This window comes from Cololabis saira, chromosome 5 (assembly GCF_033807715.1).
Source record: "Cololabis saira isolate AMF1-May2022 chromosome 5, fColSai1.1, whole genome shotgun sequence".
Taxonomy (NCBI): domain Eukaryota; kingdom Metazoa; phylum Chordata; class Actinopteri; order Beloniformes; family Belonidae; genus Cololabis; species Cololabis saira.
The window spans coordinates 35,079,809-35,090,242 of record NC_084591.1 but is presented as its reverse complement, the minus strand read 5'-3'; the positions used below and the strand labels follow the sequence as shown (position 1 = coordinate 35,090,242).

Here is a 10,434-nt window from a genome sequence, read left to right as displayed (position 1 = left end):
CATTCAATACTGCTCTGTACATTCATTGCGCTGCATTTTTAAGGATGAAACCTAACTATTCTCTGTAATTAATTTGATAAATTAAGTTTCTTGTTAATTAAATTAAACATCTCCATAATACATAAAATAAAGATGTTTGAAGATACGTTAAAAATTAATTTTTCAGAGTACTCACGAGAAGCAACACATCTGTCTTTGGTGAGTTGTTTAGTGTTTTTCTCTCTAAAGCAGTGTTTCCCAACCCTGGTCCTCGAGCCCCACTGTCCTGCATGTTTTAGATGTTTCCCTGCTCCAGCACACCGTGATACAAGTGGCTGTGTCATCAGCAGAGTTGTGCAGGCCTTGATGACAAGCTAATTAGGACCATTAATTAGAATCAGGTGTGATGATGAAGGGAAACATCTAAAACATGCAGGACAGTGGGCCTTGAGGACCAGGGTTGGGAAACACTACTTTAAGGGTTCCGTTTAATTCAAAATCCAAATACTGACACCCTTTTCTCTCCTGTTAATCATCTGATGCATGCATTGTTTTAAATGTTTTTACATTGATGCTTTAGTATTACATTTAATGTCATAATTAAAATATCAATGTATTTTAAATTTAAAGTATTTCAGTGATTCTCTTAAAAGATTTGTGTTTCCACATTTCTGTATTGAAACCCCAACATGTGGTATTTCAAAAGCTCTGGTAGGTCGTCAGGCGCGTGAAAGCAGACAGCCTTTCACGAGAAATGTGAAGTGATACCGAGCTTGTAGATGGGATTGTGCTCTTGTACAAACACACATTTCCCTTTGCACAGCAGGGGGGGGGGGGGGGTAAACGAAAGTGACACCCTGCTTCAGAATCACTAAATCCAATAACTCCCTCAAGAATCAAGCGTGTTTTCCACCGACACACCTGATAATTGGTCCTACTGAGAATTAAATCTGAGATATTCACTTTTCTTTGATGCATCAATAAACCAACTAAGGTCTCGGGTGACGGTGTCATCGACTGGATGACAAAGATAGATTGTGTTGTACGGTTTAAAACAACCATTTATAAATGGGACAACCTACTTCTAAAAGAGCAAACACCGGGGTGCACAATGAAATACCCTCAGGCATGTTTCGCATCAAACAAATATAACCACATTTATTTTTGAAAGTATAAAATTTCACACTATAAAGGCCACTTTTCAGGGTAAATTGACAACCTTTTAGTAAAATTTACACAAACAAATACCATGTCCCTCTCTGCTGGTCTAACACACTGTCCAGTTCTGCAGCAAAATAAAATAGTAATTGTTCTACTCCACCACAGAAAGTCGTTGGCAAGTCTGAATAATTGACTCGGTACGGGGGGAAATGGCAGGAGAGTGACGATTCCTGATTTGTACATCCCACAGAGGAGCAGGTTCCTGCAGAAGCTTCTCTCTGTCCTTATTGAACCAGCTTACAGGCACAGCTTGACGTTACAGGCACGGTTTGCCGTCCACTGGGAGACTCGGAGACACAAATCTGCAGTTGACATTCTTTACAATGGCACCGGTCGGGCCATGAGAGCGTCCCCGTGGAGAGAGCATCCTCTGTTTGCACTGCACACCTCGCTGTCGGAGGCCGTTTGGCTCACTGCAGATCTGGCGAGGGAGTCCAGGCTTGGAGCAAAGTGTTCACATTCCTACGCACTAACCATGACGTGGTGCTCACTGAGGTAGAACAGTTGTACCGGAACAAAAAGACTTGTCAATAAAGAATAGAAAGGAGTAACAGTCACATCAATAAACTTAAGAATGGAGTCGTGATGAAGGGGGGCGGGGGGCCACATCAAAATTTAAAAAAAAAAGAAAAAAAGAAAGAAAATCACATTTGATGCACAACAATATGTAGACCGCTGACATGTCTTAGACTTCCCCTGCAGTTCTCTCCCTTTTAGAAGTAATAACAGCTTCACAGATGCTCAGCAAGCTGCATCGTGACATCAACGAGACGGTGGCGATGGCGAGGCCCGGCCGAGTCGTCACTTGCTCTGCTTACCCGGAGCATTTGAAATCTTTCCTTCCAAATGTCACACACGCAATTCAAGAGTGCAAATAAAAAACAATGTTAGATAAACAAAAGCTTTTTAAAAAAAGAAAAAAAAAAAGAAAAAGCAGACACTTGTCATGTCAGAGAGGGCGCCTCCCCGCACAGAACGTACGCCGTGTTTGCCGACACTCGTTCCGCACTGAAGAGGAACCGGTGACGTCCCTTTTGAAGGCTCCCGTCTCTCCCGAAGGCTGGAATGAGCTGAGTGAGGAGACCGGCTCACGGCAGGGGAGGGGTGGGCAAGGCTACGGCTGGACACCTAGGCCTCCTCGTGGACTAGGACCAGCTACTGTCCATCAACCCCCCCGTCCCCTTGCGTGTGATGATGCTGTCTGTTGATTTGAGGAGCCTCTCTAGGCAGGGCGCGTTGATTTTGCCCGGCGGGGGGGGCCCTCTGGGCACCGAGTCCGTCTTAGTTTGGCTGTCCGTGCTGGAGGACACAGCGCTGTCCTGCGTTAGGTCCATGTCTCTGGGGGACAGCAGGTGCCTGGGACCAGCCTGGGCCTGCTCTGCTACGGGGGAGCAGATGGGTGACGTGTGGAGCCATTTCAGGTTACTGGCAGAGTGGGCTCCGGGGGGCGTCAGGTCCGTCACTCGCAAGGCTTTGGTGCCGGCCGAGGGGTCGCCGGTGGCTGCAGTGGTGCTCGCTGGAGACAGCTGTTGAGAGAGAGACGGACCGTTGATGTCAGCTGCTCAGGCATTGATCATTTATTCACAAGTGAAGCATGTTGTTTTGTTTCTAACAGTATTCGGCTAATGTTAATTGTGGCCTTTTCTCAGTAGGTCTGACTTCCAGCCGTCTCAATCATTTCTTTCTAAAAAAATCTTTTAATGGGATTGTAGCAAGCACTTATTTGTTATTAGTGTCTTACAACTGAGGACACTTTCAGTTTGGAAACTCGGGGAGGAACTCTAGCCATCGAGGATTTTCACCAGCGAAACATCTCAAATCTCAGAAATTTCACGGCAGTTCGAGCCGACACTGAAAATGAACACAGCAGCATTTGCAAAGTGTCACGTCTGCCTCGGACAGTTACTCTGCCACTAGAGCTTCTTTACGGCCAAGACATCTGCGTTCCCCGTGGCCTATTAAATGCGGTGTTACAAGACATGACATCTGACATCTGACCAAGTCTGTGAAATTGTCTGGTGCAGAAGTGACCGCGGTGGGAAAGTTTTAATCCGCCTTGCAAGAAACTATTCCTCACAAAAAGTGTTGTGTTTTCATGATTTCATCATACATTTATGCGCATTATAACTCGAGAAGGGTGACAAAACAGAACAAAGAAGCAATTTAACTTGCAAACTCGCATTTTCATCAGTAAACGATTTCTCGCGGCTGCTTGAAATGGGACGGTGTTTGCTATGTTTTGCAGTATGAATCCACGTGAGTGGAGCATTTTTTAAAGTTCAGATGTACTCAATGTCAAGTACAGTTAAAAACATGTACTATTTCATCCTAAGCAATGTTGTAGCAACATTAACATTAACTTGAAGGGGCATTTCACCTTCATCGTAAAGGCTTCTCACTTTATATGTCTATCTGGTTCTGAGTTTATCGTCTCTGTGAGTTTGGGAGGCGCAGTGTCAAAACAGTAGGCTGAACGAAGCTGGACTGCTCTCTGAGTGGCAGAGGTGGACAATGAATCTCCGGCGCCACCGCCACCATGGAGCGAGCCCTTCACATTATACACTAAATAACAGTTTATTGTTCCTTTAAAAATGGTGATTAAATCAGAAAGATTAACAGCAACGAGTTAACAAAATGATAAAGCAGCTTCTCTGTGGTGACAAAAGAAAAAAGGGACCATAACAACCTGGTTTGATGTGTAAGGATTAGTCATGGAGATAAATTCACACCAATAAAATATAAAGGAACGAGAACTGTGACCTCGCTTATGCCTTCTCATGCGGGACACTCTTCCAAAATTACTTCTTATCCTCCGTCATTGTTCTTAGTGAGCCCGAGACTGCAGTAACACCTCAGTAAAAATAGCTTTTAATCCTCCTTTCCTTGTCCCAGACCTGTGATTAAATAATAATGGGTATTTCAGTCGTCCTTTCACTGCGCCGTCACCATATGCTCTGGGCGCCCGCGCAGGCACATGTACCCAAGCGCTCTTACGCAACAGCTCTGCTCTTCCACAACTTTACCTTAAGCCTCTTGCTCTGAACGGCGTCCTCCGTCTGGGTGACAGCGGGCTGCTCTTGGAGCTTCACGTTGGGGAACCAGCTCTTCAGCATTTCCTCCATCTTAAGAATGATATCAATATACTTCTCCCTGTGAGACAAAAAGAAAGGAGGACGAAGAAAAACAGAAAGAGAGAGCGAGAGAAATTATTCACTTGCACCATCAGACAGAGTAATCAAGCAGTAATCTTGGCAAACTTTTGTGGAAGCAGCGTCTCTCTCCGTCAAGCGCGCACAGGAAACATGCAATCTCCGACGCACTCGCTCTTACAAAGCCGGCACTTCGTGTGTGTGTGTTTGGGGGGGGTAGGGGTTCTTGAGTACATCTCTCACATGTTTTGAACTTGCACGTGCCTCGACGTATCACCGCTCTGCTCTCGTCTAAATATAAACACAAAATCAAAAAGGGGCGGCCCGACGGTGCCATCGCGGAAACGAAGTGGATGATGCCGCTGGAGTAGGGGGGGGGGGGGGGGGGCGCGGTCGGAGGCCGGCTGACACCGCCAAGGAAAACAGATGGCATGTGGGGGATTAGCCCGTGTCATATGATCGAGACCCTCTTGCTATATCCCATTCGGGGCATGAAAAATTCATGTGAAAGATTATCTGCAACGGTGATGCTAAAAAAGTCACTTTGATCCCATCTACCATTGTGTTGCCGCCGGGGCTGCCAGCTGGCGGCGCGGAGCGCGCACGAGGACCGAGGCAGGGAGGGGCTTAGTGCACCTCCCTGAACCCGCCCCGGCGGCCACGCCCACCCTTTGTCTCCCGCGTGAAGGCAGCAGCTGGTGGGAGAAGGCCCCAATTAGTCTGTGCCACACTCAGCAGTGTCCCATCATGCAAAGCGTCGGAGCGTGCTCCACCAAGACAGGCACCTTATCACAAATACTACCCTCATACCTTTCTGTTTTTATTTACGTCAGCGGTTCTACATTAGTAAATACTAAACATCTGAGAATATTTACCTGCGTCATATATGATCATATGGAAACAAACAAAAGAAATAAAGGAAAACAGGCCATAGAAAAACCCACAGTGGCCGAGATCTACTTTTATTTATCACGCATTAGAGCCTCTTAACGCTTTAGATTTTCTTCTTTTCGTTGCACTGCTTGGCCGGTGGAGAGCTAATCAAGTGTGCTGCTCCCGCACCGGAGCCTGATACATTTTTAACGAGACGCCCAGCTAAAGTGCTGCCCAGCCGTATCTGCAGTAAATCCACCGTGAGCGTGTGTGTGGGGGAAGCAGCAACCTGCTGTGCACCATGTGTCAGAGACATAATGGAGACCACTTAGGCAGCACACAGCATTTCTATGCTGGTGGATGAGGTCAACTTGACATTCTGATCCAGACCGAAAACCGTCGTCGGAAAAGTACATTTGAGCCATGCGGGTTGTCTCGGTCGAATGAAGCGCATCGATAAAAGCGTAGCCTCTGTATTTGGGTCACACTCACCCCATGAAAGGGTTCTGCAGAACACCCATGATCCTCTGAATCCTGTCCATGGCCACGCTCTCCTGGAAACTGCTGAGTCCTGGAAAAGAGAAAAGCTGCACCGTGAGCTTTGTGAACTGTGTCGACAGCAGGGCCGAGTCTGCGCAGCAGATGGGTTGTGGGAAATGTTTGTGTGAGTGGATAGAGACTCCCTCCTCCTGTGGCCAGGAAGTGTTGGGGGTCACGTTAGACTTAGGTTTGGACCGAGATGCCAAACTAAGCAGTTTCAGAGCATGTCTGGACACTGCGCCTTTTCTTTCCAGAGGCTTTTATAATACTTATCTGACAATACACAAACAGCCAGCGCTTTCACTGGGGAGGCTGGTACAGTATGTTCCCTCTCATCTCTGCCAAGTTAACAAGGAAGACTGGGCTTGGACTTTCTTTTTTTTTTGCTCTGAGTGGGTAAAATAAAAGGCTAAGTGCTGTTGTTATATCTTAAATGCGCTTGCTGAATGAGCATTTAAGCAGAATAGGTTGGATTACAAATACACACACACACTCAAACAAAAGGGAAGGCTGGCGCTTACTCCGATGACAAGGGATGTCTTGGTCATCTCCTTCTCAAATCTCAGAGCTAGGGGTGGGCAAAAATATCGATATGGCAATATATCGCGATACTTTTCCAGCCCATTATGTCACCCAACACAATTGCCTGTCCTTAAAAAAATAAAAAATAATGGACAGAGGTTTATTTATTTATGGATTTATATCTATACTGACTGATCACTGTGCCTGTCCTTGGTTTTAGTACCATCTTTCTTGTGTTTATTATCATTTGCCACATAATTAAAGCAACCTCATACTAAATTTAATGTTAATTTCATATGATGTAAATAATATGAAAAACATATACAAATAAGTTGTAATTTTAGCTTGTATAGTTATAATAAAACATTGTTTTGACTCAGTTTGTCCCATGAATTGTCACTATAATCTGATGAACGTGCAACTCGGATTTTAAGAGCCATCAATATCATCTGATGTACATATATACAACTTGGATTTTAAGATGTGTAATGAATTTTTACATTTTTCGGTGAACTATGTAGAATATAATAATCGGGATATCGCATAATCGGGATATCGCAATGTGTATCGTATCGTGGCTCAAGTATTGTGATGCGTATCGTATCGTGAGGTCCTTCCCAATACCCACCCCTACTCAGAGCCATATATTCCATATACGTATATTATCCTCAGGGACAAATGCAGGCTCATCTCGGGCGGCCCGGCTCAAAACGGCAGCGTGTTACAGCGGGGGCAACCCACAAGACGGCACAAAAAGACATATGAAAAGAGCAACTTACTTTGTTTGTATCTCCCTGAGCGAAGACCGTGTAGGATTGATGACAGCGGATGAATGTAGCACTGCAGCTCCAAGCACTGGAAATGAGAACAGATTGATTTGTAAGCAGGTGATAAAATATGTTCGAGAACATTTTTGACATCAATCCAACAGCAAGTGCTATTCATTTCAACGTGAATGAATGTGATTCAGATAAGTGACCGGCTATGTGTGAGCAGTGAAGATGACTCAGTTTCCTCAGAAAAAGCCCCGTTGATGGTCATCGTTCTTGGAAATGTCTGTAAAAGCGTTGGGGGAGTCCATCTGGGCGATAGGCCATGCTCTAGTTTTGCTGAGAGGATCAACCGCGTCCTGAGAAAAAACAAACAAACATGAGTCTCAGCGGCGCTCACCTTGCTGCTAAAGATCCGGTCTTTCTCTGATGTGTTGGAAATAAGCTGCCGTTCTCTGCACTGCTCCTCGCTGGACCTGTGGGGTCTCTTCAGTGGTTGCTGGGTGTTTTTTCCATTCGCTCGATCTCCTTGCTGCTTTTTACACAGTCCAGTGGCGGTGGCTCTGTCCCGTTTCCCCATGTAGGCGGGAGATCCCCGCCTGGAGACCTCGGTGACCTCGCTCGCGTTGCCCTCGCCCTCCCTCAGTGCGGCGCTGTGACGGCAGCCGCCCGCAGACGGGCGCAGCTGCGCGGGGGTGCTGGAGGACGGAGAGGCCTCTGTCTGGCTCTGCTTCGCTGCGCGGTCCGACTCTTGCTCGCTCTCGTTTTCCTCATTGTCGCTCGCCAGCCAGTCGATGGAGTTGTCCGAATCTGTAGCAGACATCCTCAGCTGCGGGCTCTAACTCGCTCTGACCATCACTGACCTGACGGAGAGACGAAACAAGAGAGATGGTCAGCTGTGATCACAGGCATGCCGTTGAGCTTGAAGCCAAAATAAGCTCCTGGGGTGTCCTTGAATGAGCAGTGCAGGTTTGTCTAAATAAAACATTAAAAAACCCACTACCACTGCACTGAAGCAGAGATGAGTAAAGGCAGCGAGACCGCCAGCAGAGCTCTACAAGCAGATGGTGGCAGAGACCACAGATGTTGAGACCACAATGACATGTTTGTTTTGCAGACGCAACACCTGAACCAGTAAACACAAGGCCGGCCACCATCAAAAAGGAAACGCCAGCGGGTAAACCCGGGCCTCACGTCTTCAACTGTCCAAATTCTGTCACTGCAAACCCTCCAATCAAATCCCAACCTGTGTATTTTTCCACACCCGGGCTCTTTCAGCTGGCCTCCCAGCTGCCGCCACCACATTCATTCATAAACACTGTGAGCTTGTTTATTCAAAGGGGGCAGGGGTCTGCCGCCATGACGACCAGCGCCTCGGTGGACTGCAGACCTCCCATCGACACAAGCGACACTTGTTGGGTTATTAAGAAAAAAAAAACAAAAAAAAAAACAAGATCTGCTCTGCTCCTTTAAGGCCGAGGAAGAGCTCATGAATAAAAACTCAGATGCTCTTCACGGATGCTTAATCACTTGTGGAAGCTTCAACATGTTTCCTCGGTGATTAGTACATCAAGGAAGTGAGAACAGCGTTTTCAGCACAGGGATTATTTTGGGTGTCTGAATGGTTAACGTCTGCCATGTCCCTGGTTTCCTGTGAAATTTGAGGGCAGAAGAGGTAATTGCTCTCTAGCTCTTTGTTTCAGGGTGGCTGCCTGTTACACAGGAGGCCGATTACAGATGTACATATTTATTTACAACTTAATGCTAGTTGTTAAGATATTCAATTTAATTATCCATTTTAGCCATTTTCACTAATAATTGCAATAGATTCTGCAGACAGTTATTACCCTAATCATGCTGGTGTCACATTAGGATTACTCCCAGAAGGAACCTCTCATCTCATTTTTGGATACTGTAAGTGTGGAAGGTCCAGTAACAAGCATTTATGTTATATAACACACCTCTGTAGCCACAATGTATGTCATTACATCCTTTGATAAGCTCACCTTCTTAGTCTTATGTCTTCTATTAGAATGAAACACACTGAAAAGTAGCCAATTACCTTTCTTTTTGATTCAAAATGACATATACGTTCAATAAAGCTTAGAATAAAGAACCCCATCCGTCCCTGGACTAAATTTTACCCTGATATGATTTAGTAGTGTCATAAAATAATGTTCACATCCACACATCTTTTTTCTAGGCCTCTGAAAACACCTCAGCTCCTCACAGGCCTCCCCGTCCTCCGATGTGACAAAGATTCAAATCCTGCCTCCATTACTTTAAATAGCTTCTCCCAGAGTGGCTTTTTTTTTTGGTACTAAAGATTGTGTAATAATACAACACACGTTTCCACGATCTGAGCCTCTTTGCCTACCTGTGTAGGTGGGGCACATAAATAAGAGATGAAGCTCACCATTTTACAAATAAAAGCTTGGAATATATGAGAATGTATTTCCATCAGCAGGAGATAAAACATCTTTACTTCCCAGCACGAGCGGAGGAGAGGGAAAAAAGAAGATACAGTGCGCGATAAGATCAGTCCGCCTAAAACAGCAGCACCTGGCTGAGAGACACAATAGACTTCCTCATCGGTCTCACGGCTGGTTTATGGTTCCGCGTTACACCAACGCAGAGCCTACGGCGTATGGCTGCGCGTCGCCGCGTACCCTACGCCGTATGCTCTGCGTCGATTTAACGCGGAACCATAATTCAGGCTTCAGTCAATGTGATGGTTTTACTGGGAGAGATCACAGAGCACCTGAGCCAGAAGCGCAGACGGCCCTAATAACACAAATAACTGTCCTCTCTGTTGACCATCAAGTCAAATTCGTCTAGGGTGTATATTTGTGAAACAGCAGTGAAATCCTATGACTGTTTCATCTATTCTCCACACCAAAAAGCAGATGTGTATTATCCGTGCAGATGTTGCGGAGGCTCCTACCTTTCCCTGGATGATGGCGGCGGGTCCTACTCCTTCCTCCTTTGTTCGGGGGTAAATCCAGCAGGACTGTGGCAGGGGCAGCAGCGAGCAGCTGATGTGCTGGCCGTGAGTGAGGCGTGTGAGTGGAGAGGCAGCGGCCGCGGCCAGTGATCCGCCCGTGTCGCTTCTCCCGAGGCAACGTGTCTGGCGGGGCGGGCTCAGCGGCGCACCGCGCTCCCATTGGCTGCTCCCGCGGCCCCCGCTGGCCAATCAGCGGCCGCGACCGCTGCGGGCGCGCTGCGATTGGCCAGTCGGGTTTACATATGCAAATGACATGGAAATCGCTGCAAACACGTGGACACGCGGATCGGTTTCAGTTCTTGCAGCTGGGCGAAAAGTCAAGCCTGGGCTGGCCCTTTCAGTCCACAGGCATTTTTTTTTTCGTCATAATCATCTG

General features: G+C 46.6%; 1 protein-coding gene across 1 annotated transcript; it reads right to left on the bottom strand.

Moving 5' to 3' along the window:
• Positions 1-1,110: 1,110 nt before the first annotated feature.
• LOC133444214 (circadian-associated transcriptional repressor) lies at positions 1,111-10,154 on the bottom strand. The gene is made up of 6 exons (XM_061721804.1): positions 9,999-10,154; positions 7,455-7,917; positions 7,064-7,139; positions 5,715-5,793; positions 4,224-4,350; positions 1,111-2,726 (listed from the first exon to the last, which is right to left on the bottom strand). Exons 2-6 carry the CDS (start codon positions 7,875-7,877, stop codon positions 2,346-2,348), a joined length of 1,086 nt encoding a protein of 361 aa, XP_061577788.1. The 5' UTR covers positions 7,878-7,917; positions 9,999-10,154; the 3' UTR covers positions 1,111-2,345.
• Between the last annotated feature and the right edge of the window lie 280 nt (positions 10,155-10,434).

Bases quoted from the DNA above. Each gene is read 5' to 3' on its own strand.
- LOC133444214 (XM_061721804.1), bottom strand. From the start codon at position 7,877: ATGTCTGCTACAGATTCGGACAACTCCATCGACTGGCTGGCGAGCGAC. The intron at 5,794-7,063 runs GTAAGTTGCTCT...TCTCTTTTCCAG, and splicing joins CTCAGGGAGATACAAACAAA to GACTCAGCAGTTTCCAGGAG. The intron at 2,727-4,223 runs GTAAAGTTGTGG...CTCTCTCAACAG, and splicing joins TTCAGAGCAAGAGGCTTAAG to CTGTCTCCAGCGAGCACCAC.